At 48.3% G+C, this 20,038-nt stretch overlaps 1 protein-coding gene and 1 pseudogene across 1 annotated transcript; both read left to right on the top strand.

Moving 5' to 3' along the window:
* The first annotated feature begins 5,943 nt into the window (after positions 1-5,943).
* LOC119253210 (phospholipid phosphatase 1-like) lies at positions 5,944-6,716 on the top strand. The gene is given in 2 exon segments (XM_037520817.2): positions 5,944-6,015; positions 6,017-6,716. Coding segments are annotated over 2 exon segments (702 nt in total). The 5' UTR covers positions 5,944-5,959; the 3' UTR covers positions 6,663-6,716.
* An 8,220-nt stretch (positions 6,717-14,936) lies between these two features.
* LOC119252153 (class I histocompatibility antigen, Gogo-OKO alpha chain-like) lies at positions 14,937-19,888 on the top strand (annotated as a pseudogene).
* Positions 19,889-20,038: the final 150 nt, after the last annotated feature.

Raw genomic sequence — 20,038 nt, 5'->3', positions numbered from 1 at the left:
AAAAAAGGACTCCAGAGACTGAGGGACCCTCTTTATTTGGGGTATCTGCACAGAATCTGCAAACCAGTTCTTTTTATTTCTTTATTTTTTTACATAATTTTCACTTTTGTACAATGTATGCATTTTCATCTCGGTTATAGTCCCTGCAAAATTCCCGTGAACTGTCACCATGGTCCCTTGTGCTCTTCCCACCCTTGTTTTGATCCTACTCCCTTCTCCCCCCCAGCAGAATGTCTCTGGTTTACAGTTGCTGTTGATTTTGAATTTTACTTTGTTATTTTTACTTTTTTTTTTTTCCCTGATCCCTAGTTTGGATCCTCTACATTCCGCCTATTAAGTACCAGTTGTTATGACTTGGAAACTAAGTTCTTTCCTGAGTCCATAGGACACCCTAGGGAGATAATTTGAGTATCTGTCACTTGTCACTAGACCTGGTGCCCCTATTCACAGATCCCTGTCCTGCTGTTGGGAGCCCCGGGGCCCTGGGGAGGGCCTGGCTGAGCAGGAGAAAGGGCAGCTCTGGTCGCCTGTGCTCAGCCCTGTGGCCACACGGGGGCGCTGCCGCGCTGCTCCGGATTCTGGTGGAGCCGCCAGGACGGGGCGGGGGCTGAGGTGGGCAGAGTTGGGGGGCCTGGAGGGCGGCGTCCACCTGGAGGGTGAGGTGCTCTGTGAGGAGTCGGAGAAGCAGGGCTCAGAGGAGAGGAGACTCCGGAGCCTGGGCTGTGTGTGAGGCTTCCAACTTTTCTCCCCAGTACTCCTCTCTCCAGTCTTTTATAGCAATACCTGGGAAAACTGGAAAGTAGACCTTTTTTCCCTTCTGCAATCTATTACTTTACTGAGAGTTATTTTTTGAAGTTACATTAAAAATACTATTTGCAGATAATTTGCAACGGTATTACAGCATTCCTTTACATCCCACACTGTTTTCCCACATAGTTAACATCTTACGTGGCTGCACTGCATCTGTGAAGCCAATGAAGCCATACTGACTCATGTTTACTAAACTCCATGCTTTATCTGGAGTTCATTACTGTTACTTTTTATTCCCAGGATCTCATCCAGGATCTCAGTAAGTTCCAGCCATGTCTCCTTTAGGCACCTCTGGGTCAGGCAGTTTCTTGGACTTTTAATTTTTTGGTAACTGACATTGGGGAGACCACTCAGGAATAATGTCACTGAATTTGAGTTTTTTCACTGGGGCTATGATTTTGAGAAAGAAGGCGACAGAGGTGAAGTACTCTTCTCCATTCAACATACCACATGCTATGCACTTTTTCTTCCATTTCTTTTTTTTTTTTTTTTTTCCATGTCTTTGGAAGGAAGTCACTATGGGCAGCTCACACATAATGGGTGTTCTGCTATAAACATTTAGATGCATGTATGGTTTTTGTGTAAATACAAGTTTTCAGATTAGTAGGGCAAATAGCTGGGGCAGTGCTTGAAAGGGAACTGCTAAGAAAAGGAAATCTTTCCCTGTTAAAGAGTCACAGACCTGGAAATGTAAAGAAAAGTAAGTTTGCTTCCATAATAAGCGTATCTAAACAAGGTCTGGCAGCCTGCTAGGCTGATTGATCTCCCAGGCCATCCTCCAAGATCTGTATCCTTCCCCTTTTCCTGTGTCAAGAATTTGTATGCTAACTAACCAACTTTATTAATGTAAAGTAGTTGTGTATAAAACATACTCTTTGTCTCTAGACCAGTGCTCAGGCCTTATGAGACTACCCAGGTCTGAGACCTCATGTATGAGTAATAAAGCTTTCCTGACCTCACCATTCCTAAAGTACTGCTTGTTCTTCCCCTGCCTGGGTAAAAGGCTAGAATTTATTTCTGCAACATGCTCACTGGACTGTCTGGTGGGTGTGCGTTTGGCTTTAAAAGAAGCTTTCAAACCTCTTCCCTAGTGACAGTGCCACTTTGAATCTTGCAGCAAGGAATGAGGGTTCCTGTAGCTCCTGGTCAAGACTTGTTTCTGTGAGGTTTTTTGATATTTGCCTTCTAATTAGTGTGTGATGACATATTGTTGTTTGTATTTGTCTTTCCTTAAACTCTTGACTCCTGTCACCTAGACGTGGGCTCCTCCTTGGGCCTGGAGATGTGAAGCCCAGTCCCTCCCTCACATTCCTTCACCCCTTGTACATCCCAGCACTCCCCCATCCAGGGAGTGAGTTGTTTGGGGTGCTGATCCTGTTATGGGGCAACCCCTATATAAAACGGGTTGCCTGGCTGTGGGTCCTCACCCACGCGCTTAAAAGGGACTTATTAATACTCCACTGCGGGCACACACAAAAGGTTAATAAAAGGTTTATTTACAAGAGAAAGGGAATTAAGGAAAATGTACAACTCAGGGCAAAAATAGGGAAATAGAGTCTTTAATGCGTCCTACCCGATCAGCCAACCTGGAAACCCAAAGGCACTCTCAGAGCTGGCCAAACAAACGCTGCGAGCTGGCGGAGAGCCAAAATGGGGGATCCCCTCCAAAGCCCACATGTCTGGCTTTATACCAACCTGGCTGCTTAACCCCACCCTCAGGTCCCAGCCACCTTCCCTTTGGTGGTGATGGGATTTGGAGTTCCCAGTGTCTTTGGCTTTGGCCTGGGGTGGGGGTGGAGTCCACAAAGCCTGTATGGAATTAGCTTTAGGACATCCTTTTCCCCTAATAACCCCAGTGACTCCCTTGAGAGCCTTCTGCAATAAACTCTTCTGTGCAAAGACATTACTCGTGGCTTAGAGTTGGGCTTTGTCCACTCCAGGGAAAGGCCTGGTTGTGTCCTTTACAACGTGGTGACTTTGCCCCAGATCCAGGGACTCTGGGATTTGCTGACCACGTCAGATCCCTGACCCCTCACACTGGGTGCAGGAGAGGGTGAGCAGAAGTATGGCTGGGGTGGACCCCTCAGGCCCCCTCCTCTCCCCACTCCCCCCCACTCCCTGTCCCTTCTGAAAGGTTCCCCGCAGTAAAGAAAAGGAGAGCCAGGCTAAATTTCTCAAAGGAAGGGAAAATTTATTGTGCCCCAGGCGGCCTCACGGACCCAACGTGGGGGTCAGTGAAGCCTTGCACATTGTCAGGGGGAGGCAGGCTTTTATAGGGTGAGGAGAGGTCAGGTGGGAACCTGGGTTTGTATGGCAGGAAAAAGTTTGTAGGGTGGGAAAAGATTTGTAGGGTGGTGGGGGGAAGTTTCTTTGAGAAAAGATTTGTAGGGCAGGAGGAGGTTCATTGTCTGAATTCTCCAGGCAGGCTTCCGCATTCCTATTCCCAGGTGGGCTGCCTGGTGGGTTTTTGCATTCTGGTCTCCTGCATGGACGTTTCACCTTCATCTCCCCCAGAGTCTGGATATCATGAAGTCCCAGCTCAACTGGGAGCAGGACAGGAGACTTACCCCTGATCCCACAGCTCCTCACCAGGAGATGCTTCCTGAAATCTGTCCCCCACCCCCATCTCCCCCTGCTGCAGCCTCGGGGCTTCTCCAGCAGAGCCAGGGATGTGCAAAGGGTTATTCTAGAACAGTCTTCCTCCCAGTGACACTGGACTCACTGCTGTAAATCCCAGCATTCCCCTCTCAGGTCTGAGCTCTAATGTCACCTACAGGAAAGTCTTCCCTGTAGATAGCATTTTATACCACACCTGGCTCCCTCATCTCCCCTACCTTGTTTGTTCTCTAAATAACTCTTTACTCTTTGACCCTGATCACTGCAGTTGCTTTGTTGTTTATTGTCAGGTGTTCAATCAGTATGTAAACTCTGGGAGGGGAGGGATTTTACTTCCTTTGTTGAAATATCCCAAATTGCCTAGACAGTGCCTGGCACACAGCAGGTGTGGAATAAGTATGCCAATGAGTGAGTGTCTGGAGCAGAACTCCTTAAAGCTGAGTCTGGCTGGGGCAGGAAGTGAGGCAGTTCTCTGGTAAGGGATGGGGCTGGGGGTACCTTGGCGCTTGGAGGGGAGGGAGCAACTCATTAGCTCACTCCAGATGAGGAGCCAAACAGAAAACCCCCAGCAGCCCCTCAGCAAGGGGCACGCAGCCAAAAGTGCTTGGGGTCAGAGCACCTGCTGCCTCTGCAGATCTGCACTGGAGGGCCCAGGCCAAGTGGTGGGATTGCAGGCACTGAAGTCCTTCTGGCTCCAGACTTATGTCCAGAATCCATTGATTCTGCCCAAGTAAAGGTATGACTCAGCCATAGTATATGGGTCCTGTGACCCTTGACCCCTATGGACAAGCTCCTGAGACTGTCCAGGAGGCTGAGAGCTGTGAGTTGAGATGGAGTCAGACCTGGCTGTGAGGTCCCAGCACAGGGAGGGGGCTCTGGAATCTGGGGTGAAGGCACAGGGCTGCCCCCTCCAGGTGGCACAGGACTTGTGCTCCCCCTCTCTGGGCAGTTTGACTCCCCCTCTCTGGGCAACTTGATTCAGCATTAGGGGGGCTTGCTCTGGAAGAGGGGAATTCCCTAAATTAACCCCTCTTTGCCCTTTTTTCCATGTGTATTTGAATTACACCACAGCTCTAAGTATGCAGAAACCCTTAAACCTAAGTATAGAGCTAAACCCTGTGCAATTGTCACTCAAGGTAAAGTAGAGGCTCTCCCAACCCCAGCCAGAAGCCCCTGGGCCTCTCCCCACACAGACCATCCCTCCCACCCAGGCGTCCACCTAGCTGACACTTCCCTGCCCCACCCCTCTGGTCCCTCCATTTTCACTTCTGTTGGCCTCTGTCCAGTACATCCCTACATCCTCCCTCTCCTCACTTCTCCAGAAGCCTCCCCTCTCCTTGCCCATGATCCTGGAGCAGGAGAAGATCCTGACCCTCTTCCCTCCAATCCTAGGGCTGGGAAGCCAAAGACTGTTACAGGTGGAGCCCCCTAGAAGGAGGTGCTGGTAAGGATGGATAGCCCCAGTATGGGTTGGGGTGGAGACTGATAAGAAATATAAGGAGTTGAGATGTATGTCTTATAGTGTTTTACCTATATTTTCTCCTATATATTTTATGGCTTCAAGTCTTATGTCCAGATCTTGTATCTGTTTTGAATTGATTTTTGTCACGGTGAGAGGTAGAAGTCTGGATTAATTCTCTTGCTTATGTTGGCCCAGTTTTCTAGCACCATTTATTGAGCAAACTGTCCTTGTTCCATTGCATAGTCTTTGCTCCTTTGTCAAAGATGAGTTGTCCATATATCTGTGGCTTTATTTCTGGAGACTCATCACCCAAAGCAAAGAAAGTGAAGGAAAAGATGAACACCTGGATTACATCAAACTGAGAAGCTTCTGCACAGCAAAAGAGACATTAACCAAAACAAAGAGACACCCCACTGATTGGGAAAATATCTTGGCACTCCATACAACTGATAAGGGACTGATCACAAAGATCTCCAAAGAACTCACACAACTTAACAAGAACAAAGTAAACAATCTAGTCAAAAAATGGGCAGAAGAACTTAAAAGACAGTTCTCCAAAAAGGAAATGCAAATGGCCAACAGGCATATGAAAAATTGTTCAACATCCCTTATCATCAGGGAAATGCAAATCAAAGCCACAATGAGATACCACCTTACACCATTGAGAATAGCACATATTAAAAGAAAAAACTAGCAACAGAAAATGTTGGTGAGGATGTTGTGAAAAAGGAACTCTCCTGCACTGCTGGTGGAAGTGCAAACTGGTCCAACTCCTGTGGAAAGCTGTCTGGAGGTTCCTCAGTCTACTAAAAATGGAGCTACCATACAACCCAGCAATTCCACTCCTAAGGATGTACCCAAAGGATGCAAAAACTTTCATTCAAAAGAACACCTGCGGAGGGGGCCGGGCGCCATTGCTGGCTGGCCGAGAGCGCGCCGTCCCGGGCGCCCCGCCGCTGCTCTCCGCCGGCGGGAGGGGCCGCCGCCTGCCCCGGCCGGGCTCCGTGAGTCGGTCTCTGGTCGCCTCGCCCGCCGCCGCCGCCGCCGGGCCGGGCCGCCCTGGCCGAGACCATGTTTGACAAGACGCGGCTGCCGTTCGTGGCCCTCGATATGCTCTGCGTGTTGCTGGATAATTATTGGAGAAACCTTGTCTGTTTACTTCAACCTCTTGCACTCGAATTCCTTTATCAGAAATAACTACATAGCCACTATTTACAAAGGCATTGGAACATTTTTATTTGGTGCAGCTGCTAGTCAGTCCCTGACTGACATTGCCAAGTATTCAATAGGCAGACTGCGGCCTCACTTCTTGGCTATTTGTGACCCAGATTGGTCAAAAATCAACTGCACTGCTGGTTACATTGAAAACTTCATTTGTCAAGGGAATGCACAAAAAGTTAAGGAGGCCAGATTGTCCTTTTACTCAGGCCACTCCTCGTTCTCCATGTACTGCATGCTGTTCGTGGCATTTTATCTCCAAGCCAGGATGAAGGCAGACTGGGCAAGACTCCTGCGCCCCACACTGCAATTTGGCCTTGTTGCTTCATCCATTTATGTGGGACTTTCTCGAGTTTCTGATTACAAACACCATTGGAGTGATGTGTTGACTGGGCTCATCCAAGGAGCTCTGGTTGCAGTATTAGTTGTTGTATATGTATCAGATTTCTTCAAGGACAGAAATTCTTTTAAAGAAAGGAAAGAGGAAGATTCTCATACAACTCTGCATGAAACACCCACAACAGGAAATCACTATGGAAACAGACACCAACCTTGAAGGTGGCAAGAGTGCCGAGATGAAGCTGGCTTGCTAAGAGAAAATGATTGCCACCAGAAGACAAGAAGGATGTGTTTTCTTCCCAGTGTACAAGCCTTAAGGAACTGCTGCTGCTATACCTCTTGGATGCCCACTTTACCTGTGTGTATATAGTTACATTTAACACAACAGTTATCTAATAGCTCTAACTTCATTTAAAGAAAATCAAGCCTTTCACAAAGTGTCCCACCTATACATTTTTTATTAAAAAATGTAATGCTCATGTAAAAAAAAAAAAAAAGAACACCTGCAACCCTAAGTTTATTGCACCACTTGTTACAACAGGTAAGCTATGGAAACAACCCAAATGCCCAAAAATAGATAACTGGCTCAAGAAGATGTGGTATATATACACAATGGAACACTATTCAGTAATCAAAAAAGATAAACTCATGCCATTTGAAAGAACATGGACGGAGCTAGAAGGAGTTATGCTCAGTGAAATAAGTCAGAAGGAAAAAGAAAAATATTGGATGGTTTTGCTTATAGGAGGAATATATGGGAGCCAAAAAAGACATGGCGGGGGAGAATAATAACAAAACAAAAAACGGACAATTATAAACAGACATCCAGTGTGGGTGGTGAGGGGTGGGGACAGGGATCAGAGGTGGGCAGGGAGAGGGATCAGAGAGAGGGAGGAAGGAGCACCACCAGGGACTGTGGTGATGGCAGGAGTGAATTGGTGGAGGAAATTCTATGGGGACTACACCTGAGGGAAACAAACAAACATTGTTTAAAAATGAACAATGAGGGCCTCCCCGGTGGCACAGAGGTTGAGCACCACGCTGAGAAGCTGTCCAGCAGCATCTGCAGTGACTGTTAGACTCCCTGCATGCCAGGGAGAAACCCACCTGGCTCAGCAGACCTCTCCTGACTCACCCACTGCTCCCCTCAGCAGTATCTTTGGGTCTGCCTGTTCTGTTCCCTGCTCTGTCTCTGGTGAATCCTCTCACCCTCCCGTGCGTCTGACCTGTACTCCAGTTCTTGCATGCATAAATAAGTAAATCTTTTAAAAAATTGAACAATGATGTAAAATATAAATTAATTAATTAAAAAAGATGTGAAAACTAGCAAGCTGACCATAGAAATGAGGCATTCAGCAAGGGAGGGGGGGTGAAGGGGAGGAATATGGTGATGGTTCATAGGTGAGACAGTGGTGGAGAACTATGAGGACTACAACAATGTAAGAAAAAATTAATAAAAAAGTAATTAATTAATTTAATTTAAAATGAAAGAAATATAAGGAACTGTAGAAGCAGACCTCAGGTTCAGAGTTTGGGATTTCAGCATTTTTGGATCTTCAGTGATTCCAGGGTCAGTGATTTCTGTGCCCACCACGCAGATCTTCCAGAAGGCTGTTGTGGGCCTCTGAAGGATGTGAAGAGACCTCCAGCAGCCAAGCTCAGAGAGGAAAACCTCAGAGGCTTTGTAAGTAATTGAGCTACTGAAACTGTTCCTGTTTTTGCTGCTCTTACAGCCTGGCAGGGAAGGTGAAGGCCCAGAGCTGGGCGCTTCACTGAACTGCGAGTGTGGCCATTTGTCTGGTCATTCGGCTGCTGCAACTGCTGCTTTGAGCGTTGCTTGTCTGGTGCTGCGCTGGAGCATCTCGGCAGCTCTGGGAGCATTTCCTGTTGTGTCTTCTGTTGTCCTTGTGAGTTGGATCCTGGCCTATAATATGGCTGCCATGTGCTCCAGGCCCTCAGTGGCAGAAGAGACCATCTTGGGAGCTTTCGTGTTTAGTATTTTAAAACACTGGACACGGTTCAGGTGAGGTAAACAGTCATTTTTGGCCACAGTAACTCTTGTTTTTCCCTGGTTTGTTACATAAATCCCATTATTGTTGTTCTCTTAACCTGAATAGTCTTGCAGTTGTGCCACTGGTGAAGAATTCAGGCAGTGACCTGTAAATTATTGGGGCAGTGTCCTTGGTCAGTTTTAGTGCCCCTTAATGCCCTGTATCATTCAGAGTTGATTCCCTGGAGGAGGAGCCTTCATCCCTGAAACCAGCAACAGGAACAAGTGACAGGGACTCCAGGGTCAAGATCTCATCCCAGAGACTGAGGGCACCTGCCTCCCTTATGGGGCTCACCCTGATCCTGGGAACAAGCTGTTATATCCTGGGATGTGCTCCTGCCTGAACCAAAGAGTATGGTAATTGATAGAGAGGAGCCATCTCTGTCTGTCTGTAATTTAGGAAACAACTTGGACATAGAACGTGAGACTGGATAAGGGATAGCCTTTATGCACAATTCATTCCTACCGGAACCCAGAGAGATCCTGTGAAGAACTAAAGGCTCTGGGCCGCGTCCTCACCCCAGGGCCACACGGGGGCGCTGCGGCACTTTCCTAGTCTGCCCAGCCTGGGGAGAGGATGGGTGTGAGAGGGTGAGCTGGGGCTAAGCATCATTGCAGGGGTGGGGTGACAATGCCCTGTGAGCAGCCTTGGCACCAGGCTGGGGTGGGGGGAGGGAGGAGAGGAGAGGAAGTTCTGGAGCTCCCCTGTGTCTGAGGCGCCATCTTCTCTCCCCACAGCCTCTCTCTGCAGCCCCTTGATGACAACACCCTGGAGACTGAAAAGCAGATGCTTTACCCTTCCACTCCCTGTGCCTTTCCTGAGGGCTATTTTTAATTTTTTTTTAATTGAAGCAACACTGATTTACAGTACTGTGTGTGATTTAGGGGAATAATTTCACATCTCTTTGGATCTATGTCACCACACCACCCCCTCCACCACAGCACCCAGAGTCCTTCACCGATCCATTGTGCCCCCCACACTCTGCTGTCCCCCGTCCTCCCTCTCTAGTAGCCTCATTTCTGCAGTCAAGTGTCAGGGGTTTGTTTTGGGTATTTTTTTATTATTATTATTATTTTTCACTTAGCCTAATCCCCTCCAGGTCTATCCATGGTGTTGCAAATGGAAAGGTTTTATTTCTTTTTATAGCTGAGTAATAGTCCACAGAGTATATACACCATATCTTCTTGCCTGGCTCCTCTGCTGTTGGGCACTTAGGTGGTTCCCATAACTCAGCCACTGTTCAGGGTGCTGCAGGATGCGTGCATCTTTTCAGGTTGGTGTTTTTGCATCTTTGGCTAGATAGCAAAGAGTGGAATTGCTGGATAATATGCTCTATCATTTTTAATGTTTTGAGAAACCTGAACATTATTTTCCACAGGAGTGGATCAGTCTACATTCCTGAGGGCAATTCTTCAAAATAAACATTGTTGTTTTAGGGTAATTTATAATGTACAGAAAATCTGTAAAATTAGCAGAGTCCCTGTAACTCCCACACTCATGTCCCCTGTTGTTAACAATTTATATCACTTTCATGATGAACAGGGCCTGGGGGCCTGGGGACTCCTGGGGGGTCTCTTAGTTCTTTTGTAGTTAAACAGGAAAGCAAGAAGTTTGCTGACAGATAAGAAGGACAGGAAAGCTCTCTAAGTAGAAAGGGGTCCCCAGGGGGCTACTTCTGAGGAGCCTAAAAGCAGGAGTTTATAAGGGTATAGTGGGCAAGGAATGCGGGTGTTTGGCCACTGGTTGTCTCCACATTGTGTGTCTTGCTGATTGGTTGGGGTCCGTGGGTCTCCTAGGTCCCTGAGGTCCACTGACTTGTCCACGTTCCCTGGCCTGTCTTTCCAGAACCAGCTTTGGTCTGTGGCCTCAGCGTCCTGTCATTGTCAGTGTCCTGCACATTCCATTGTTAACTGGGTTGGTGGCCCCTGATGCCCATCCACGGTTTCCCATTTAGTTTGATAAATGAGTCTGAGACATCTGGGCTTGGGGGACCCCCCCCGGGTTCCTACTGATTGTTCAGTTTGAGAAATGGGCTTGAGGCTTGGGGTCCCCTTCTTGTACCCATTTCCTAACTTCTTCCTTCAGTGTTTGCACAGCTAATGAGGTGATACGGATATGTTATTACTAAACCCCACACTTATTTGGATGTCATTAGTTTGTTGTTGGTTTTTTTTTTCCTTTTTCTTTTCCAAGCTCTCATCCTGATACCGCATTAAGCAAATCCCAGTCGTGTCTCCTGAGCTCCTCTGGCTGAGTCAGTCTCTCAGACTCTTCTTGGTTTGGATGGTCTTGGCATTTGGGGAGCGCTGCTCAGGGGTTGTGTTGCATGTACTGCTTGACGGGGTGATGGGCTGGAAGAGGAGACCACACACAGGAACTTTCATTTTTAACAACACAGTAAGGGGGAATAAAAAGCACTTGATCCTCACTGATGAGGTCACAGTCCCCTCTGGCTGAAGTCTCCCACTTCTTCCCTGGGAAGTTCTTTCTTCTCTATGTCCCTTTCCACACTGCAGTCTTTGGAAGGCGTCACTATGTGGAGCCCACACTTGAGGGGTGCTCTGCTATGAATGTTCATGTGCAGGTTTTGTGCAAACATAACTTTTCAGATGAGTTGGGTAAACACCTAGGAGGGTGATCAGCAGGTTCTAGAGTAAGTCTGTACTTCACTTTATAAGAAGCTGTCAGATAGCTTCCACAGAGACTGTGCTATTTGGTATTCCTGCCAGCAGTGAGGGGGGTCCCTGTTGCTCCACATCCTGGTCACCCGTATGCAGGTGGTGCAGTTTCACTTTCCAAGATGTCAGTTTCCCACAATCAACTGGGGTCAAAGCTTTTATGTATAATGAGATACTGAAAGGGAGATCACATTCCCAGAACTTCTATGCACTATGTTGTTATAATTGTCCTATTTTATTTTTTTAAATATATATGTATTTAATTTTATTTATTTTTTTAAAGATTTATTTATTTTTGTACAGGAGCTGGGGTACAGACCAGAGGCATGGGAGGGTGAGAGGATTCACCAGAGACAGGAAAGGGAGCAGAACAGGCAGACAACCTTAGGGGAGCAGCCCGGCATGTCAGGAGAGGTCTGCTACACCATGTGGGAAACTCCCTGTCCGGCTGGGAATCAAGCCTGAGCTGCATTCAACCTGCTGCCCCCCCACCCCCCCTGCGGAGGCCCCATACTTAATTTAAAAGTCCAATACTTGTATGGAGTTTTTTATGAAGCTAGATGTCCACATCTTCCATGTTCCCCATTTCGTGAATCTCAGCGACAACCTGTTTTAATTTCTTTTCTTGATTCTCTAATTGTTATTCTCTGCCTCCAAATACCATCCTGCCAGGACACTGTTGAGTTTTGTGTTTTTCATTTAGTGAATTGACTCCTTTTTCACACAACCTAATCCTCCCAATATAATACATTATAATTTTGATTAGATCAGGGCACGGTGTTTGCATTATATTTTTCAGAATATCATATGATTTAATTTCATTGAAAAAACTGGGATCCATCCAACTAAACTAATCCTAAATCTCAGGACCCAGAGAAGGAAAATATTTTCAGACTAGATCATTGTCAGCTGTTGTTAACAATGAGAAACAGCAAAGTGTTGACTGAAATGAGGCCTCAACTTTGGTGATGCGACATCATTGTCAACCTTCCACAGGCAGAGCCAGCACCTGAGCCCAGAGGAGAAGGGCTGCACTGGAAGGAGCAGGAGGGAGGGAGCAGAGAGACCACCCTGTCCAGTATGAAGAGCTGTCCGGCCCTGGACAGGGAGGCTCAGGAAAGCAGGGGGCATCTCCTCAAGCCTGAGAGAAAGAATCTGGACACAAAGTAAGCTCAGTACATACAAATCCCTTCTGCTACAGTCTAAAGTACCAGGTTCTAAGAAAAACAATTTGTATGAGGTTACATAGACTCATTTTTTAGGCAATACCATTCATTTGAAGGAATGAATGACAAAAGTATCATCATACAGATTTAGTTAACTTGTAGGCACTTTCTAGAAATTGAATGTGAGTTTGTCCCTTTAAGAAAAATCTGACAGTTAACAACTCATAGTAATTAATTTTTAAGAAGATAGATGTCCCCATCTTCCATGTTCCCCATTTCTTGAATCTCAGAGACATCCTGTTTTACTTCCTATACTTGATTTTCTAATTGTTATTCTCCAGGAGGAGTCCTGGAGTCTTGATAAAATGTAAACCCAGGTACTAGAAAACCAGGTATTAGAAAATTGTGTTCCATCCACTATAAGCTTGACAATTTTCTGTACCAAATGATTTTTCCTTTGGGATCTTTGGAATATAAAATATATATGATTTTTAAAAATTTGATTCTAGAATCTAATAAAAGTTGAGTCTAGAAACACAATGCTCATATAACCTAGTGAAACAATGCATTACCTATAAAAATCATATATTGGTTCAAGAGCCATTAATATGCAAGAGAGGACTATAGAATTAATGTAACAGAATAGAAAACATTAGTGATAGTGTATGAGGTGTCTCTTTGCAAATACAGTGAAAAACTACCACTCGTTTAAATTTACTATCAAAGTTGTAACAAAGTTGAATACTCAGAATTATCCTAAAAGATTATAAAATGCTACTCCTACATGTTTCTTTAAGGCCGTATATTTTTCCATTGACCAACCAAAACGAGACTAAATGCAAAAGAAAATATGAAAATTCAACATCTAATGAGACAGAGATGACATTTGCAAAAATATAAACTTTTCTCACTACTGTGATTATTTTCAGAAAGTTATTTTTCTTTAAAGCAATTAACATGGGGCCTCCCTGGTGGCACAAGGGGTTAAGACACAGCACTGTAAAGCTATCAGCAGCCACTGCAGCACAGGTTCAATCCCCAGCCAGGCCAGGTAGGTGACCCACATGGCACAGCACATGGCACAGCCTCCCCCGCTGTTCTCCTCAACAGTGTATTTCAGTAGATCCCCCTGTTCTGCTCCCCACTCTGTCTCTGGTGAATCCTCTCACCCATAGCATCTCTGGCCTGTACCCCAGCCTCTTGTATGCATGAATAAATTTTAAAAAAAAACAATTAACATGCAATGGATTATTCATAATATCCTAAATGAAATAAAAATATGTTTATTATAATTTTATTCATTGTATATTAAAGATTAATTGTTATACCCAAATAAAATTATACTTGGGGGTCTGTAGTGCCAGGAAGGCACAGAGCAGGCTCTCTGTTGATTTAGGCAGACAGGTAAAGGAGGAGTCCCAGAGCCCTCAGTGGCTTTTTCAGGCTTTGAATGATCTTTCTACACCCTTTGGAGAGAGGCGACCAGGTACAGGGCAGGCAGGGGGCTGGAGGCCAGGAAGCTGGTAGATCTCCCAGCCCCTAGAGAATCTTTACTCTTTCTGCACTCTCTTGTGGTCTCTTTGCTGGTTTCCACTGCCCTGGGCCACACAGTCCTCTGCCCTCTGCCGTATAGGCTCAGTCTGGGCTCAGGTGCTCCCACTCATGCAGGCCAGCATCATGCTCCAGGTGCAGCCATCAGGCACGGGGTAAGCCCACAGGCGTCCATCATGGATGCTAATGGCGGGAGGACAGGAAAACCTGATAACTTCCACTTAAACTTCAGGGTCTTTGGGAATTTGTAAGACTGCGTGCAGAGCTCCTGTAATGAAAATGTCTGAGAATCAGAGACCCAGACCCAGGGCCGGGACAAAGGTCTTGGTGCTATAAGGTAAATAGGTGTCAGGCTTTTCTGCCTTCCCACCATTAGGATTAATGATGGATCCCAGTGGTCCTGAATGCATGCCTGATGGCGGGCACCAGAGCAGGGTGTGGGCATGCGTAGGTGGGTACACCTGGGCTGATAAGGGTGGCATCATATGGATGCCAGAGGAACAGCAGAACCATGAGAGAGAGAACAAAGCCACAAAGCCACGCTGGGGAGCCCCGAAAGAGTAAAGACTTGCTGGGGGCTAGGAGGCCTGCCAGCTTCCTGGCCCCACAGCAACTCTGCCTGCCCTGTACTTGGTAAATCCCCTTAAAAGCCTGCAAAAGCCATGGAGGGCTCCAGGAATTCTCCTCACCAGTCTGCTCCAATCATAGAGATCCTGCTCTGTGCCCATTCTGCCCCTACAGTGCAGCAGAGGAGGAGGGGGCGAAGCAAGGTCCCAGGTCCCAGGTGAGGCTCTCTGGTCTTGGTCCTCAGGACATGTCTGGGGCTGCCAGAAGGTTACTGTTGGGGATACCCCACCTCCTCACAGTTTCCCTTCTCCCAACCTGTGTCAGGTCCTCCAGCCTGGATACTGGTGACTCCCCCAGTTCTCTCTCCCCATTGCCTGGGGGTCTCCAGAGCAGCCAACCAGCAGCCCCGCGGCTCCGGGTACACAGTCTGCACCCACCTGCTGGACTCCTGGCGTCTCTGGCCGAGTAGGCGAGGGCCATGGGGCCCCCACCCCTCCTGCTGCTGCTCTTGGGGGCCCTGGCCCTGACGGAGACTTGGGCAGGTGAGTGCGGGTCGGGAGGGAAACTGCCACTGAGGAGCGAGGGGCCCCGGGTGACCGCAGCGGCGCCGCTGGACCCGGTAGAGGCTCGTTTCCGCCATCAGGGCCCCTTGTTCGCCTCAACCCCGCCCTGGCCCCTTTCTGTCCCTCCAGCCCCCTCCTCCTCTTGCTCACTGATTCCCGGCCCTTCTCCTCCCGCCGCCCCTGAACTCTCTCAGGAGCCCCCTCGCCCCGCTCCCTTCTCCCCCCCACGTCTCCCCAGCCCGGGTCTCCCTCCCGCCCCCAGGCTCCCACTCCCTGAGGTATTTCTACACCACGATGTCCCGGCCCGGCCCCGGGGAGCCCCGCTTCATCGCCGTGGGCTCCGTGGACGACACGCTGTTCGTGCGGTTCGACGGCGACTCCCCGGGCCCGAGGGAGGAGCCGCGGGCGCCCTGGATGGAGCAGGAGGGGCCGGAGCACTGGGCGCGGGAGACCGGGACCTTCCAGACCGCGGCGCAGCAGGGCAGGGTGAACCTGCGCATCCTGCGCGGCTACTACAACCAGAGCGAGGAGGGTGAGCAGGACGGGCCGGGTCCTGACCGCATCCCCACAAATGGTGACCCTCCCCCCACCAACGCTGGACGTGGGAAGAGCCCGCGGGACTTTGTTCTCTGTGGTTTAAGTTTCACTTTCTTCTCGGTGGGGCGGGGACAGGCTCTCACACCCTCCAGGAGATGTCTGGCTGCGAAGTGGGGCCCGACGGGCGCCTCCTCCGTGGGTATGAGCAGTACGCCTACGACGGCGCCGATTACATCGCCCTGAGCGAGGATCTGCGCTCCTGGACGGCCTCGGACACAGCGGCTCGGCTCAGATCACCCGGAGCAAGTGGGAATCCCGCATAGATGCGAAGCTCCTTAGAAACTACCTGGAGGGCACTTGCTTGGAGTGGCTGCGCAGATACCTGGAGAAGGGGAAGGAGATGCTGCAGCGCTCAGGTAAGAGGGGCCGAGCATGGCCTGCAAGGCTTCAGCTCTCCCTCAGGCTGACACCCCAGGGGCAGTGGAGTACTGGTCAGAACACAGACCTCTTTCTGGTCAGAGAGGGAGGAGACCTCCTGGGTTTCCTGTTCTGTACTAGAGAGAGCAACTCACCCACAGGGCCCTACTTCTTCTGAAGGACAGTTAAGGAATCCAGTCTCTCCTGAGCTGCAGGGAAGGCCATCCCTGAAATCACCCTTCATTGGATCCTTTGGACCCTGCAGCCATCTTGGGAATCATCAGTTTGTTTTTGGTCTCATTAACATTTTCAGCTCCGACTCCTGTTTTTTCTGAGTCCTCAGTCCTATCCTGAGCTGTTACCCTGATTCTAGAACATTCTAAGAAACAGATTATCCCAGACTCCACAGGTCAGGGTGGTTCATAGGTTTTGTGCTTCCTCTTCCAAACCCATTTCCCTGTCCATTCTGAGGATGGTCACATGAGGCTGCTTCAGTCTCCATGAGGGTAAAAGCAAAAGTGTGACTATGTTGACCTTTCTCCTCAGATGCCCCAAAGACACAGATGACCCACCACGCCACCTCTGACCAGAAGGTCACCCTGAGGTGCTGGGCCCTGGGCTTCTACCCTGCGGACATCACCCTGACCTGGCAGCGAGATGGAGAGAACCTGGCCAAGGACATAGAGCTGGTGGACACCAGGCCTGGGGGGGATGGAACCTTCCAGAAGTGGGCAGCTGTGGTGGTGCCTTCTGGAGAGGAGCAGAGATACACGTGCCATGTGCAGCATGAGGGGCTACTGGAACCCCAAGTCCTGAGATGGGGTAAGGAGGGGAACATGGGCACAGTGACTCTGCTCGGGCATCAGGAGCCCTTCTGGAGACCTTTGGAGGGTCAAGATGAGGCCTGGGGCTCAGGGTCTCACCTTCCCTTCCCTTCCAGAGGCCCCTCCTCAGTCCTCCATCCTCACCATGGTGGTTATCATTACCTGTGTGGTTCTCCTTGGAGCTGTGGTGGCTGTAGCTGTGATGTGGAGGAAGAAGGTCAGGTAGGGAAGGGAGTGGGGGATCTTGTCCACTGGGGGCTTTCAAGTGCCAGGGACAACTTGCCCTGCTAGGTTAACGGGAAGTACCATCCACATGCTTGTGTCGCCCAAATTGGAGCTTATTGCTGACACTCTTTTGTAAAGCACTTATGAAAGTGAATCACAGATGGTTTAACTTGATAATTCTGGTGACGGGGCCCTGACTTCCAGCCAGTTGCAGAGGGGAAGGTCCCTGTTGAGGGCAGACTCCAGGAAACAAGTTTGTCCAGTCCCCCCTCATCTTCTTTCATCATATTTCCTGGTCCTGTTCTGGATTTTCAGTCGCAGATCTGGAAACTTCCCTGTGGTGAGGACTAGAAGATTCCTTTAGGACCTGACTCCTGCCTGGTTTCATGTAATATTTCTTTCCACAGGTGGACAAGGAAGAGGCTACTCTCAGGTTCCAAGTAAGTGTGGATCAGGGGTTTGTTCCCTGAGCCTCTGGGGACAGTGTAGATGGAGCCCATGGCGGAGTCATCCACATCATCCCTCCTGTGGTCTCCTCTCTCTTGCCTCTAACCAGGTTCTGTTTTGTCCTTCCCCAGGCAGCGACAGTGCCCAGGGCTCTGATGTGCCTCTCACAGCTACTAAAGGTGAGATCCTGGATGCCTGTGGTGGGAGGGGCTGGGGTGGAGAGGATAGGACCAGGTGATGGGGAAGCTGTGAGGGGGATATTCTGATGTTGCAGTGGACTATTAAGAATGTCCACACTTATGTAATTCCATGAGTTTGGTCATATTTTCTTTTACAATGTGCTGGGGACTATGGAATACTGATTCTTTCTTATCCACACGTCATGACTTCAAGATCCCTTGAAAAGGGCATTGCATGTATCTGTGATCTCACTGGCATAATGTGAGGAGGTGGGGAGACTGGCCCAGCCCTGCCCACCAGGCCTCTCCCCACACTGACCTGTGCCTCTTCCTGATGACTTTCCTGCTCCAGCAGAGGAGGGGCTGACTCTACCCCTGCCTGTACTTTGTGTTTTCCTGAAGAATAGTGTCTACTTCCCTGTTGAAAATAATAATGCAGATATGAAATTATTTTTCTAATTTTGTGAATTGGAGTTGATGGATTAATAGTTTCCTAAAATTTGAGAAAGGGACTAAATGGAAGGCAAAGTACTTACCAAACCTAGTTTGAGGACTATTTCCTGGATTATTTTTTTGATGTTTTCCCAGCCTTTTTTTTGAAACAAATCAAGTTCTGGTATTAGTACAGAGAAGGATCACATAATTTCTCCTCTTAAATAAGTTCCTGTTGGATCTCTGTTTTCTCAGCTGCCCTCCAACTGTGCCCTTAAGTGTAGTTATCCCAGACTGTCTTGGTTCCAAATTCCTGGGTTTTTAAATAAGAGTCAAAGTCGACATTCATGGTTGAAAAGTCAGACCCAGTACACCAGGGTTATCCTTTCTGAAGAAAGACACTTGTGGTCTGTGGTGTGTGTAGAAGGAAGGGCGTGGGATGGGAGAACAGTGCTTGTGAGAAAAGCAGAGGCAGCATTAATGTCCCTGTGAGTAGAGGTTGTGCTTCGCAAGTGGTCTGAGGCCACATTACTAAAGATATTGTTTCTAGAATAGGGAAGTGCTCTACACTGATGCTTCATTCCACTGATAATTGTTGCACCAGCTATGTGACAGGCTGTTTTTCATCTAGAAAACCTTAATGAATTAAAAACATCCCCAGCTTGCTGGCCTGTTGACATGTGTCCTAGTAGGAAGGAGAGACAGGAGACTCTGTTATAGTAAATAAGGGATGTGTCTGGTTAGAAGTGGGTAAGGGTTGTGGGAAATGACCTAGAGTCAGTGTGTGGGGACAGGGAGGATGGCTCTCTTCCTAGTGTGGTCAGTGTGGGCCTCACTTAGGGGACTGTTGAAAAAACACTTGAGAAAAAATTTTACATGACAGCATGTCTACAAGGATGTCCAGGGGAGCTATGTTCAGGCGGGACATCCTCCAGTGCCAATGCCTGAGGCAGGAATGTGTCTGTGTGACTGAGATGAGCAAGGAGGCCAGCTGGCTGGAGCAGAGGTAATAGCAATGACACCAGCAGGCCTCAAGCATGTTCAAAGGTTTTAACTTTTCTGTGTGTAAGATGTGAGGTTACATGACCTATCTGGACAGATATTGACTCGTGAGAGTTCTCTTTAGAAGCCTCAGTCTGACCTTCGTGAAGAATCAAGAGCTGAAGAGTGAGAGGTGAAGAAAAATGTAGGAAACCTGTGCAGATTCCAGGACAGAGAGGTTCATGGCCTTGTTGGACTGTGAGCAGGAAAATAATATGAAGTGATTGGATGTGGATATATTTAGAGATGGATTTGACAGCATTTCCTAATGGAACATCTGGACTGTGAGAAAGAGGGTCAAGACTGACACTCAGTATTCCAGACTGTGAAGTAGAGATGTGGAGGGCCTGCAGTGACATGAGGAAGGTTCTAGAAGTAATACATTTGAAGAATGGCATCCTAGGTATTCAATTTAGGAGCGTGGAAACTGAGATCTACCAGAAAGTCAGAGATGGTGGCAGTTGGACAGACAAGCCTGTAGCACAGGTGGAATGTCTGAGCTGAGAATAGATTTGGGAGATGGGATAGTGTAAACGATACCTAAACTCTTGACCATGAATGAGGTCACCCAGGGAGTAATCCTTTCCATTTTTTTTCCTTTGCAGAAGAGAAAGGAGCAGGACTGGACCCCAGAACTGCCGGTATTCAGCAGAGTAAACTGCACAGTCCAACACCACGTGCAGAAGGCACAGAGACCAGGGAACCCCCACTTCATTGAGCACAGGAGTCACCTGGACACTCATGAAGACTCAGAGGGTCTAGAGTAGATCCTGAGATTCTATTATGAGATCCCTCTCCTCGTCTTCAGGGAGAATTTAGGGTTGATTCCAAGCAGGGGGCACTTCATCCCTGGAAACAGAAGCAGGAAGAAGTAACACAGACCCTGGAGTCCCGAGCTGAGCTGTAGCTGTTCTC

This window comes from Talpa occidentalis, unplaced genomic scaffold (assembly GCF_014898055.3).
Source record: "Talpa occidentalis isolate TD23 unplaced genomic scaffold, MPIMG_talOcc4v2.1 talOcc4.2, whole genome shotgun sequence".
NCBI lineage: Eukaryota > Metazoa > Chordata > Mammalia > Eulipotyphla > Talpidae > Talpa > Talpa occidentalis.
Note: the sequence above shows the minus strand (reverse complement) of the source record. Positions and strands in the feature narration are given on the sequence as shown.